The sequence below is a fragment of the Enoplosus armatus genome, assembly GCF_043641665.1.
Source record: "Enoplosus armatus isolate fEnoArm2 chromosome 20 unlocalized genomic scaffold, fEnoArm2.hap1 SUPER_20_unloc_1, whole genome shotgun sequence".
Classification (NCBI taxonomy): Eukaryota; Metazoa; Chordata; class Actinopteri; order Centrarchiformes; family Enoplosidae; genus Enoplosus; species Enoplosus armatus.
The window spans coordinates 34,146-47,240 of record NW_027261194.1 but is presented as its reverse complement, the minus strand read 5'-3'; the positions used below and the strand labels follow the sequence as shown (position 1 = coordinate 47,240).

General features: G+C 47.3%; 1 protein-coding gene across 1 annotated transcript in view; it reads left to right on the top strand.

Annotated features, from left to right (window-relative positions):
• LOC139307147 (caskin-2-like) overlaps positions 1-10,720 on the top strand; it is a 42,074-nt gene extending 31,354 nt beyond the window's left edge. Inside the window, exons 11-21 of the mRNA XM_070931030.1 lie at positions 1,157-1,285; positions 1,877-1,963; positions 2,868-2,995; positions 3,290-3,371; positions 5,822-5,895; positions 6,024-6,134; positions 6,431-6,532; positions 6,714-6,852; positions 7,535-9,787; positions 9,884-10,124; positions 10,415-10,720. Of these exons, the coding sequence (XP_070787131.1) occupies positions 1,157-1,285; positions 1,877-1,963; positions 2,868-2,995; positions 3,290-3,371; positions 5,822-5,895; positions 6,024-6,134; positions 6,431-6,532; positions 6,714-6,852; positions 7,535-9,787; positions 9,884-10,124; positions 10,415-10,511 (3,443 nt within the window). The 3' untranslated portion in view covers positions 10,512-10,720. The remainder of the gene's footprint in view (positions 1-1,156; positions 1,286-1,876; positions 1,964-2,867; positions 2,996-3,289; positions 3,372-5,821; positions 5,896-6,023; positions 6,135-6,430; positions 6,533-6,713; positions 6,853-7,534; positions 9,788-9,883; positions 10,125-10,414) is intronic.
• The last annotated feature ends 2,375 nt before the right edge of the window (positions 10,721-13,095 follow it).

Sequence of the window (13,095 nt, the reverse complement as noted above, 5' to 3'; positions counted from 1 at the left end):
GAAGCAGCCATGTGTAGTTTACACTTGGCAACAGGGTGTATACACAATGCACAGAGGGTGGTAGATGGGAGTGGGGGGGGGTCCAACAAGAATAAATGTTTACTGTATCATACTCTTGACTATGGTAACTTTGTCCCAGGGCCAGATTAGACCTCGCGCTGGGGGCTTGAGCTGACAGAGTGGTGTTAAGAGGGCTAACTTAACCCAGAGCAGTGGTTATATCTGGGCTGAGAATAAATCTGGACGCTTGTACACAAGCAGGATCTGCCATGTTGGCAAGCGTGGCCACTGGAGGGCTCGGCACGGTTGTAAATCATCTGATTTTAATCCCTGTGAATACAAGTAATGTGATCCATATAAGATGATTCTTGTTTTGCAGCTGTAAAGCCACTGACATTCAAACAGCGGGGCGGGCGCGGCGAGGCGAGGGGGTCCAGTAACAGCAACAGACACGGACGCACGCACACACTAAAGCTAAAACACTTCATTTCTAGGTCCTCGACAAGCCAGGCAACACACACACACATAAACGTAGATACTCACACACAGAGACACACATTAATAGGATTACTATGGCCAGATTGCAAAGTGTCAGCTCAGTGCTAAAGCTCTCACAGTCTACGTTGTGATGTTGAGTGTGTGTGTGTGTGTGTGTGTGTCTGCTCATGCTTGAGGGAGAAGAGACAAGAGACAAGAGAGTTTGACTTTAAGTCGGTGACTGCCGAGTTTGCCTCACAAGCAAAAAGAGCCCGAGTGTGTGCGCGCGCACGTGTTTGTGCGTGAGCTCTGTGATAATGTCAGTGGTGTCAGCAGCCGTGGACCAACAACACACAAAGGAAAAGTAAGCCCTCTCTCAGCGTCGCTGGTGATCTTACACTTCCATTCAGCAGCCTCTTATGTAACACCAGAGGGGATTTACAGTGAATTTGCCCTTTTTTAGCTGTTGTTCCGTATACTCCAAGAACAAGAATACGTGATAAAGTTCACAATGTGCTCGCCAGACTACTCGCCAGGTAGTTTTTGTTGCAGTCGTACAGCCTGTTCCCATACCTGTGCGTGCAGGTCAAACTCACACACACGCATGCATGTACATGAACTTCTTTCCGTCACTCATGCATGCCAGCCTCAACCCAAAAACCTGTCTCTCTGACCCTAGGGGGCACTCTCTCCCGCCAAGCCTCAATGCCTTGCCAACGACAACACTTTACGTCCAGAGCTCCTCCCTCAAGCCACGGCCCCGCCCCTCAGACTGACAACTCACACACCCTTGGCTTTGATCCCACAGGTACACACACACACACACACACACACACACACACACACACACACACACACACACACACACACACACACACACACACACACACACACACACACACACGAGAACCTCTTCCGATCTGTTTGGTTTCTGTTCTCTACCTGTGACACATTCATGTTCTCCCAGGCAAGGATGGATTGCTGACCAGGCCTACAAGGCACAGGCCCAGGGGCTCAAGGGGTCCGGGGGGGCCTGGGCCAGAGCCTTTTGCTTGTAGTGACTATTAACATTTCAATCTATCAAACAAATGCAAAAAGATGCAAAGAGACACAAAATGACTACAAAGAGACTCAAGACGACCACAAAGAGACACTCACCAACAACAAAGAGACACAAAATGACAATGAAGAGACGCAAAAGTCTGGGTGTCTTGCTGCCGTGTAGGAGGAGTGGGGGGGGGGGGGGGGGCTTTTACATTCACATTCCCCTCCCAAACAGCACCCTGATCCCAGTCTCCTCTCGATCAGTCCTCTGGTGCTCAGTGTCAGCTTGATAGGTCCACTCCCAGCTACAGTACAGTGAGTGTGTGTCTAAAGTGTGTGTGTGTGTGTTTGTTAGGTGCTCCACCTGACAGTCAGCTCTCAGCCCCAGCTAGTCCTGCTAGCCCCACTCAGGACATTTGGGTCCTCAGGAGGTCTCCCACTGGTAAGGGTGTGTGGTCCCCAACCCCTGCCACCCCTCCGACCCCGGGTGAACCTGTAAACCAGATCCCATCCCAACCCTTCCGATAAACTGGGCCTCTTTAAGGAAGCTTATTCCCATCGTTATCCCTTTTATATCCCAAAGTCTTGACCTTACCTTGCCTCCCTGCAAATCCCACCCCCCCCGCCACCCACACCCCAATAATCCAGTAACCATAACCATAGTTGTTTTGCAGCAGGACGTAATGGTAAGTGACCAGCCTTTTCTCTAACTCCTATGCTTCTCCTGACTGGTGTCTCGGGTGTTTTGCAGCTTGCTGGCGTAGCTGCCTCCACCCTGATGGCCTGCGCAGCAAAAACATGAAAAACCATTATCTTAACAAGTCATGTCATGTGTTGAGTCACGAAGTTTGTACTTTTCGAAAGCAAAGAAATAATGCCGTCTGTAATTCCTAAAATTCCTAAAATGGATAAACTTGTTCGTTAAGAAATGGTTACTTCATGTAACTCCCCCTAAAATCACAAATGGTCATTTTTAACATTTCTGATAATGCATTTGTTAAACAAACGATATATACAGTTATTGAGCTTTAGATTTGTTGATAGGCCTATTTTTTTGTTTTTTTACTTTGGGCAGAACCAAGCTAGCTTTTTCCTCCTGCTTCCAGTCTTTAGGCTAAGCTAAGCTAATCACCTGCCAGGCCTCGCTCCATGCTTACACACAGACATGAGATTGGTGTCGAGATTCTCATTTAACACTTAGAGAGAAAGCAAATCAGCAGTGCACTCAGAACACATGCCTTTTCTCTCCTGACTCCCTACCTCTGAAATTCTCCTCTGAAAGTCTGAAAGTCTCATTTCACACTGCAATCTCTTTTTTTTTTTGCTTCTCTTTCTTTCTCCCTCAGGTGACAGAAACAGCGTTGGCAGCGCCGGCAGTGTGGGCAGCAGCCGCAGCGCTGGTAGCGGCCAGAGCTCCGACAGCGGCCACAAGCAGAACGGGACTCAAAGTCGCCACAACGCTGACCCCGGCAAGGTTAGATCTGCTCAGAGAGACCGGCGACGTTGATCGTAAATAAGAGCAAGCCGAGCATCTGTTGACTGTACTACAAACTGTGTGTGGGATGTTCCTCATTACAAACCCTGATCCCTTATTGCTCCGTCGAAATGTTCCGTACCCAGTCTTCCAATGCAATTTCTAAATGGCCTAGAACCTACTTGTGATCTTACAGCATGTCAGATTTCTCCACTAGTTTGATGCTCACATATGCTGATGTCATTGTCAGGACTTTTATTGTGTGTGTGTGTGTGTGTGTGTGTATGCTTGCAGCTGGCTCCCTCTGCTGGCGAATCAGGAGACCATCTCCACATCACGGGAGCAGACCACAGCAAACAGGCCGATGGAACCACAGGTTAGTTGTGGGGGGAACCACAGGTTAGTTGTGGGGGAAACCCCCCCCCCCCCCAATAGCTTCCGGCTCCCTTTCATATCACTTCCAGAGATTCATCTCTGCACTCTTTGACTCGGCCGCCTCCGCTGTGCTTTAGCTGCTGCTTCGAAACATGTCCACTGATGGACTCGTGCTCGCACATCATTTAATCGATTTCATTTCAGATTCCTCAAATCTATGATAATGAGACGCTTCCTCCTGAAAGCTATAACCTTTGGTCATCCACGTCCCTCATTTGACACCTGTTCAGTATTAAAAGCTCATAATATAACATGTTTTCTTGCAATGTTATAGCATTGTCTTGTAAAAGTTTGACTTTATTCTCAAAGAATTACAGATCTAATATTTTAACTTTTTCTCGTAATATTATGACTTTTTCTAGTAAAAAGAAGTGCTACAGAAATAAAGTTTATTATCATTAAATGTACACTTATGTTTGTAAAATGACTTATTTTGAATCTCAGATGTTTTGTCCTAACGGTGGTCCTAATAATCCTTTTCATTTTTTAAAAAAAATATTTCTGCTCTGTCTTGGGGGTAAAAAAACAAACAAAAAACGAGTAAGAAGGTAAACTTAACTTAAATCCCTTTATTTCCTGAGACGTAGCTACATTTCTATGACTTATTTTCAAGGCGTACATTTGAAACGTCACTGTACTTTTACCTGAGGAATGCAATGGAAGACAAGCGTAGCGGCAGTGCTGTTGCTCTGCAGATTGAGCTGTTGCTGCAATCAGTCTGAAAGGAAAAGGCTTACCTCACCACAGAAACCAATAAAACCACTCGCTACTCTCGACCACACAACCCGTAAAAGCACCCGGTCGCCTCTCTGAGGAAACACTGAAGGCGAGCAAAATGTCTCTCAGGTGCAGAAAAATCATAGAAAAGCGAGGGACTTATGAAGCAGAGGATCATCTGTGTTGACCTCAGGCTGAATAGGAGGCGGGGGAGTTAAAGTAAAGTAAAGGAGAGGAGGAGGGAGGGGTGAGAGGGAGGAGACAGGAACAGAAGCGGAGAGAGCAAAACACATTTGTTAAATGAAGGAGAAAGGGGGAGAAGGAGAACCGACAAGTTGACTAAAGCTGAAGAAATGTCGGCTCTGCGTGAAGGATGAAGTGCCAAACATCAGGAGCTCTGCCGCTCTCGCCGCTCCTCCTGAAGGGTAAGAAGTCCCGCGCAGGTTTTAATGGGGCGTTTTGCCATGGCCGCGGGGGATCGGGAGTTCCTTCACTTCTTGCGTCGTTTCTGTCGCTGAATTCAGTTGTCAAACGGGACGTCGGTGTTTGTTTGTTTGTTGGCACAATGTGGAGACTCTGCAGATGAAGGACAGCTGATGTTTTTTCTTCCCTACTCTTATTTAGGCGCAAAGAATGTCTGGAAAGCTCTTTAAAAGGATTTTATATCAGATGTACATTGATATATAATATTGAGTCGTGTGTGGTTTTTTTTGGAGGGCACGCACTTTTGTTATTTTATTTGGGCTTTGTGAAGCGCGGCCTGATGAGGTTTCGCCTCTTGCCCTGAGGCCAAATACCTCTCCACTAGGTGCTGAGGAGATCAGGGCCCCTGACGACAACAACAAAGTAGAGGAAAAATAGGAGTAAATGAAAAATACAGAAGAAAAAGCTTTTAAAGTGTAAAAATAATTACCTCAAGTAAATACTTAAACATTTTGGGAAATACACTTATCTTTCCTCGGGTCAGATGAGAGGATTGACGTCACTGTGTCTGTGCATTAAGTACAGAACTGGAGTCAGGGCATGGTTAGCCTAGCTTAGCATCTGCTTCCAGTCTTTATGCTAAGCTAATCGCCTCCTGGCTCAAGCGCTTTACTTCATGCATAGACAAATAGCTTGGCATCCATCTCACGTAACTCTCTGTAAGAAAGCAAATAAGCATAGACCCCCCCCCCACACGCTTAAAACTCTTAACTCGAACGTTTCAAAGCTTATCTGCGTGTTCTGAAAGGTGCTTTATTGTTAAAGGTGATAATTAAAAGGTAGATGGATCCTGTCGGGGGAGGGGCAGAAAGAAAACGAGGGAGCGATCAAAACACTGGCCTCAGGGCCGCAGAGAGGTGACGGCGGGGGAAAGCGGGAGGAAAGGCGCATTCCTCGGAGATCTGTGGTAATGTGTCATGGCTGAGGGAGGGATAAATCATGCTCGTGTTTAGTCTGATAACACACCTTTACTCACCTGGAGAGACCTAACAACAACACCGCCCCCCCTCCCTTACCCAAAAATACAATTTGTATTATTTTTATCAGTTTTATACATCTAGCTTTGTCTCACTTACCAGAGACCTGTTACAGTCGAGTCTTTGCTCTGTCTTTGTCCCGGCGTCACTCACAATAAAGCGTGGCGGACGTTGTCGTCCCGTCGGACTGATCGCGCATGTGCGTGTTTTCTAGGTGGTTCCCGTCGGCAGGTCAACGGCACTCCTCAGAAAGGCTTTGTGAGGCCAGAGCAGCTTCTGGAGGGCAAGGTGAGTTGAGAACTAGGAGTAAATGTGTGTGTGTGTGTGTGTGTGTGTGTGTGTGTGTGTGTGTGTGTGTGTGTGTGTGTGTGTGTGTGAGAGAAGCCTCATATATGTCCCCCCTTCTCTGTTGCTAGGACTGTGAGGCCATCTACCAATGGTTGTGTGAGTTCCAGTTGGAGCAGTACACATCCAACTTCATCAACGCAGGATATGATGTACCCACCATCAGCAGGATGACCCCTGAGGTGTGTGTGTGTGTGTTTATAACTTTAAGCATTTTAAGTATGAATGAATTATTGCCATGCATTTGAGACAATGGGGGGATGGAAGCTACTGGTTGCCTGACTCATTCAGAGTTTTTCATGTATTGTTATAAAGCGCCATAATAGCTTGGCAACTGATTCCTGAAAATGAAGGAATATGTAGGGAAATGAACCAACAACGGTGATTTATTAGCTAATTCAACTTTTTTTGATGAACAGTAATGAAATGAAACTGAGTCGTTCAGTCACTGGCTGCTCACTTGTGTTTGGTTCTTCAGGACCTGACAGCCATCGGAGTGACCAAACCAGGCCACCGGAAAAAGATCTCAATGGAGATCGGCAAGCTGAGCATCCCCGAGTGGCTGCCTGATTACATTCCCGTGAGGAAACAATTCTGCCGTCCCTCCCGCGTTGTTGTAACACTCACGAAATGCTTCTTGGATTTGTCGTAATACGTCGAACCGCTTGTGTCTGCTGTCTCTTTTGTGGTTTGTTTGTCTCATCACCCCCTCCCTCCCTCTTTTCCTCCGTCTCTTTCGGTCTGCGCTCGTTGCTGCTCAGTCCGACCTGGGGGAGTGGCTGAGTGTGATCGGGCTGCCTCAGTACCAGAAGAGATTGTGCGACAACGGCTATGACTCCATCACTATTGTCAAAGACATCACCTGGGAGGACCTGCAGGAGATAGGCATCACCAAACTGGGTGAGGAATTGGATCAGATTCCTATGAAATTTGATGTGGGCCTTGGTGGTCCCTCCTAAGTATGAAGCCATTCCATTTTTACTCTTCACCCTCTTGAAATTTGCAAACAAGCCATCATCCATAAGATGCCGTTCCACTAGTGAGGTTTAGAAGCCTTGTGATTTAGAATCTCACAGATTTAAGTTTTGAATTTCCACTCTACTTTGATAGAAATTAGGGCTTTGCATTCATTTTAGGCCTTGAAAATATTCCATATAAATGTTTTACACATACTTTATAGCACAAGACAATTAGCAGTAAGAGGTATGACTACTATGTAAGATTTGAAAGAAGAAATAACACATCCCCCCTCTTACAAAACTCAGGGTACAGTGCCTTGCTCAAGGACACTTTGACATGACAAGCGGAGCTGGGGCTCAAACCCCCAACCCGGTGTGGTGTGGTCTGGTATGACCAGTGGCTTACAGTGGCTAATGTTAGCTTTAGATAGCAAGCTTTAGATAGATATTGCTGTGCAGCTGACATTATTCATTCAATGAGGAAGACCTTGGGATGTGGTTGAAAGATTGAATTCTGTCATTTCTACTTGTGGCCACAGAGGCCGCTGTTCAGCACAAGTGACACAGCCTTGCTTTAAATCATTGTGTGAAAGATTGTAATGACCGTTGTCTCTCTGTTTCAGGCCATCAGAAGAAGCTGATGTTAGCCGTGAAGAGACTGTCTGACCTGCAGCGCTCTCGTAACCATTCCGACAGAGCGGGAGGCGGGACTCTCCGGCGGAAGCCCCCCGCCGCCCTGGAGCTGGTGGCCATTGAACACACGCCAACGCACAACGTGCACACTCGCTCCGACGCTTCTTCTGATGACTGCTGCCCCTCCCCTCGCACGCCCAGGACCCTCCTCTCCTTCCAGGACAGCGAGCTGAGCGCTGAGCTGCAGAACGCTATGATGGGCAGGGCGGGAGGGGGAGCTGCCGAGGCGTTTGGCATCAGGGGCGTGACCTCAGCCACGGCTATATCTGCCATGTCAGTCAGTCAGGAGAGCATTAGCGTGCGATCGCGGGGATCAGGGAATTCTGGAAATTCAAATTCAGGATATTCTCAAGATCACCAAGCTGTTCAGTCTTCAGCCAGGGCAGCCAGCCGGTCAGAGGAGAGTCTGGGGAGCGGTGTGGGGGAGGAGGCCAAGCGTGGAGGAAGCAGTCCTGGAGGCAGAAGTAGACAGAGACCCACAGAGATGTGGGAGCACCAGAGTCGGTCTGTTACCCCCAACAAACTTCCCTTCTCCCCCCTAACACCTCCGCTAACTCCCAGCAAGATGCCTCGCTTTGCTTACCCGGCCGTCCCACCCAAGGCCAAACACTTCCAGTCCCCTAACCGCCTCTATCAACCTCAGCACCACCCGCCCTCCTCCCCGTCCTCTCCATCCCCGCAGCCTTCCCCCACACAGAAAGCCTTCAGTTACCTCCATGCCCAGGCAGGAGGTGTCAACGGGGCTCCACGGGGGCTCTCTAAGCCTCTGCCTGGAGCTGTCCCTCTGCTGGGACCCCGGCCTGGACAGGGTCCACCTGATGACGCACAGAGAGGCCCGCACAAGAAGCGCGCCCAAAGCCTGACTCGATACGCTCTCTCCGACGGTGAGCCGGACGAAGACGATGACCTCGCTCCCCACTGCACCTCTGCTTCCTCTGCAGCCATGCCCTCCTATGCCACCCTGTCGCGCAGGCCGGGACGCGGGCACACAAGCGCCACAGGGACCCAGCGCCACATCAACCGCAGCCACTCCTTCGCCGTGCGATCCCGACGCAAAGGCCCGCCGCCGCCGCCACCCAAGAGGATGAGCTCAGTAAGCGGCAGCCCAGTGCGGCAACCAGGCAATGGGAAAGTGGTGGAGCCAGAGGTGAAGGGAGGGGTGGAGACAGAGAGCACGGGCAGTGTGAGGAGCATTGCAGCCAGGCTAGAGGGAAGCAGCGGGAGTAGTCCATCCAGGAGGATAGATATACCACCGACTCAGATCACAGTTTCACCTGTTTTCAGCCCTGTTTCCTCCCCGAATCCATATGGGATGACTCACATCATCCAACAGCACTCTAAACCTGTCCCTGCTCTGGGCCTGGGGGGCCTGAGGAGGACAGGAAGCGAGAGGGCAGAAGTGGAGACTAACAGACAAAGAGGTGGAGGTGCAGAGGGAACACTGGAAGAGAAACCGAAGGCAAGGAAAAGTGAAAGAATATCAAAGAATGGCACTGCTTCTCCAAAGCACGGCTCCGGTGGCCACCTCCCTTTCGCCGAAGAAGGCAACCTCACTATCAAACAGCGGCCCAGGGTAGCAGTTGTCACCCAAGCAGACTTTGAAGTCAAGAGTCCTCCGGAGGGTCCATTCCAGACCCCGAACAGCCTGGAGCTCCCAGAGTTCAATCTGAAAGAGTCTGACACGGTGAAAAGGCGTCACAAACCCAAAGACTCGTCGACACCCGAGGAGGCTACCACCCCCAACAGAGACGACAACCACCCGCAGACCAAGAGTCTCCATACACGTGAGGACGTCAGTACACTGAGCGACGATGAATCGCAAAGGCCGGGGAATGTGTTCCAGAGAGTGGGCTCCATGGGAAAAGGCCCGAAGCCTCCAGTGTCCTCAAAGCCTTCCAGTCCTCTCAAAGAACCCCCTAACAGCAAACCAACAACCCCCCAGAAAACAGTGTCTCCGGTGCAAGCCATTGCACAAACGGCCATTCCCAAACTGACCAGTGTGCAGATTCACACGGTTTCTCCAAAGCTGGGGGGCAGCATACACACACAGACATGTATACCCGGTCCCAAACTTGTGAAACACCCACAGATACTGATGTCCAAGCCAGAGAGTCCACAGAAAGCTGCCGGTTTGTCTGCATCAAGACTCCCTCAGCCCAGCATGGCCTCAACATCAACAGCAGGTAACACTGGCCAAAAACCCCCAAAACTTGTTTTGTGACAACATTGCCTCAAAATGCATTCATTTTTAGATGAATCCTTTCCTTCTTGTCCCTCAGTTCCGACCCTAACCGTGGTCCAGAGCGTTGCGTTCGCGGCTCCGTCCTCCCCAGCTGCTCCGGCCCCTTCGTATCCCACCTCGGCGCTACTGGGTCAGGCAGGGAAAGCGGGGACACCCCTGGCTGGTGCGGCCGGTCTGGAGGTGCTGGCTCAGAAGAGGATGGAGCAAACCAGTACGTCACTGGAGGCGGCTCTGAAAGTGGTGGAGAACAAACTGGCACACGGGGGCGGTGTGGACGGGTAAGGACGACTGATCTACACTCACATGTTGGTGGGGTGGTTGTGTGCTCGCAGTTGGAACGATGTCTGGATAAGGTGTAACACCTCTTTACGTAGATCACAAATTCATTGTAATTTCTGCACTATTATATACATAGTTGTACGCAGACAATTTTCTGTGCAATGAGGGATTATTAGCAACATTTCAGGCAAAGTGTTTTAGATAATTGAACTTAAGTGAGTGCAATGTTATTATTGACTCTACGTACCTGTGTCAGTGCGCTTGTAACACAGCCCCGTTTGCTTCACAGCGGCAGCAGCACAGTGAAGGCGGCAGGAAATATTCTGGATGACATCGGCAACATGTTCGACGACCTGGCTGACCAGCTGGACGCCATGTTGGAGTGACGTCCCCGACCTCCGCCTCGCGGGGACTAAAGCAGGACCTTTCACGCCGGTAAGAGCAGGGGGCAGCGGAGGGCTCGGCACCTCCTCGCTGACTCCGGATGAATCAATAAGTGCACATTTGAGGATTTCCGGCACAACTTTTCCTCAATATTGCCCCGTTTTTTTTGTTGTTTTTTTCCCGACGTGAGCACTTCGCCTTAGGACACACACCTGGGAATGTTATTGGAGCAATAACAAACAGCAGCTGCGAGATCAGCCTCCAGATGTCTGTGTGTGTTCAGTATATTATCACTAAAGGGAATAAGGGTCCATTTTATTCACACGTTACCTGTAAATGTATAGATAAGTCTATGGTGGCACTGTGTATGTGTGTAGTCATATCTTTATACTGAGTATATTTATACTTCTATATGTTTGTTTTTTAACAAATGGAATTCCTTTTGACTTAAATCATTCTAGTGTATATTAGCATTACTGTGTTATATATATATATATATATTTTGCTGCTTATTGTCTATAACACGGGGAAAATATTGTTTATTGTATTAAAAGCAGCATATTCCATGTGTGTACGTTTTATCCTCTTCAGGAAGCACATTAAGTGAGGAAACATTCTTTCTTTGAGTCGTTATTGAAAAGACATGTTTCTCAGGCGTGACTGCTGTGGAGTAAAGTTGATATTCAGAGACTGTGGAGCTCAGTCCACCTCCCACCAACGGTTCGGAAGGTTTTTACAGCTCACCTCAGGGTGCTATTAAGTGAATTTACTGTAAGTGTGCTGATTCCAAAGAATGAGAGATGCTTTTAAACATTTCAACAGTGGCCTGTTACAAAGCATTTCAAGAGATAATAATTAGAATTAGTCTTTCAAAGTGACCGAACACTGTAAGAGATTTACAGTTTTACAAAGCATGAGTATGGAGTCTGAAGTGTGCCACTGAAATAATTAAAATACATGTTTAATTGCAATAAATTTTTTTTTTTTTTACATTGTTTTTTTAAAAATTGTAAATGTATTAATTAAAATAGCATTTAACTATGCATTATAAAACTGAAAGTATAAAGAAATAAAAAATAATTACATTTGCTTATTGATATTTTTATTTCACCTTTTACATCTTCAAATGGAATCACAAAATTACTTTTGAAAAGGCTTTCAAATGTAACTTTTCCCCACACCTTTTAGTAATGTGCCAACCTAGCATTTCAATTTCACAACGCGTTAAGCAAAGCTGCATGTTTCTCGCGGTCGCGTTTGATGCATTTTGATGAATCACTTCCTGTTAATAAGCAGATAACCAACGTATTCATAAAGACCAGAAGAACACAAAAAGCACTACTTTTTTGGCTTTTTTCTCCCCGTGGGCTTGCAGTAGACCGAGTCCACAGTGCCGACTACAGTGTCGGACATCAATGGCAACTACTCCTGCAGGGACAAGAGTATATATCTTTTTTTCCATAATGCTTCGTTCAAATTATTCCGGCTCACTCCAGACTCCATAGACGAGCAGGGACCTCTCACAAAGTAAATAGTGGGTTAGCCAGCTATATAGCTATATATGATTTTTTTTAATTTTATTTTTTAAACCATTGAATAATTAGTTTTCACTGCTGCAATGAGCGAGTTTCCCAGCAGGAATCAACTATTTCATCCTGTCTCATTAAACACGTTACTATGGATCCTTATAGTTGGACTGGCAAAACCAGGGTTAACAGAACCAGCTGCAAACCAGCTTAGTGAGAGTTGATCAGGATCACCAGTGTTAGGGTTGTTTGTGTTTGTGTAAGTATTAGTTCTCCTTTACTTTCATTTACCTGTCCTCTTTTTTTTTTTTTTTTTTTTTTACGCACCTTATTGAGTATTCACTGTGCAAAAAGATGCTTTTATTATGAATTCGTCTGACGTTACAGTCAGTCGCTGACCCAATGCCATTCACTTCATTGTTGCGGTTGAAGGCCTGCCTGTGAGCTATCCTCTGTCAATGAGGCCAGTGAAGAAAAGCCATTACCTACAGCCACCGTTAAATCTCTATTTGTCCAACAAATGCACTCTTCGATTTTTTTTAAACTGTAAAGTTCTCCCCCAACTTTTGCAGGCAGAAGACGGGTGCACTGTAACAAAACAAGGGGGTCGGCATGTTTCTAACATTCTGAGGTGTTAAGGCATTTTCACACTATTGGTTCCTCTGTTCCATTTTGGTGGATTCTTGTTACTTTGTATTAATATTTCCACTGGAATTCTGTACCATCCTGGAAATCATTAAAAGGACAATTTGTACTGAGGAAGTGTGTCTTTGTCCAGGTGTGTTCAGGCAGAAAGCGAGGGGAATTAAAAAAAAAAAAAAAAAAATCCTACTTAGTCAAATGTAAAGGCGCAAGTAATTTTTGCCTCCCTGGACTTCCATATGTTTACCCTGGGTGGTGCAAATGAAGGTGAAGACGTGTCCATGTGAGTTGAAAATATTTAAATTTGAGCTTGAAATTAGCGCCCAAACCAGGGCTGCCACACACTAAGTGCATAGCTAGCTAGCTACAGCTAATGTCGGCACAGTTAGCACATAGACTGCACAACGGTTTAGCAGCA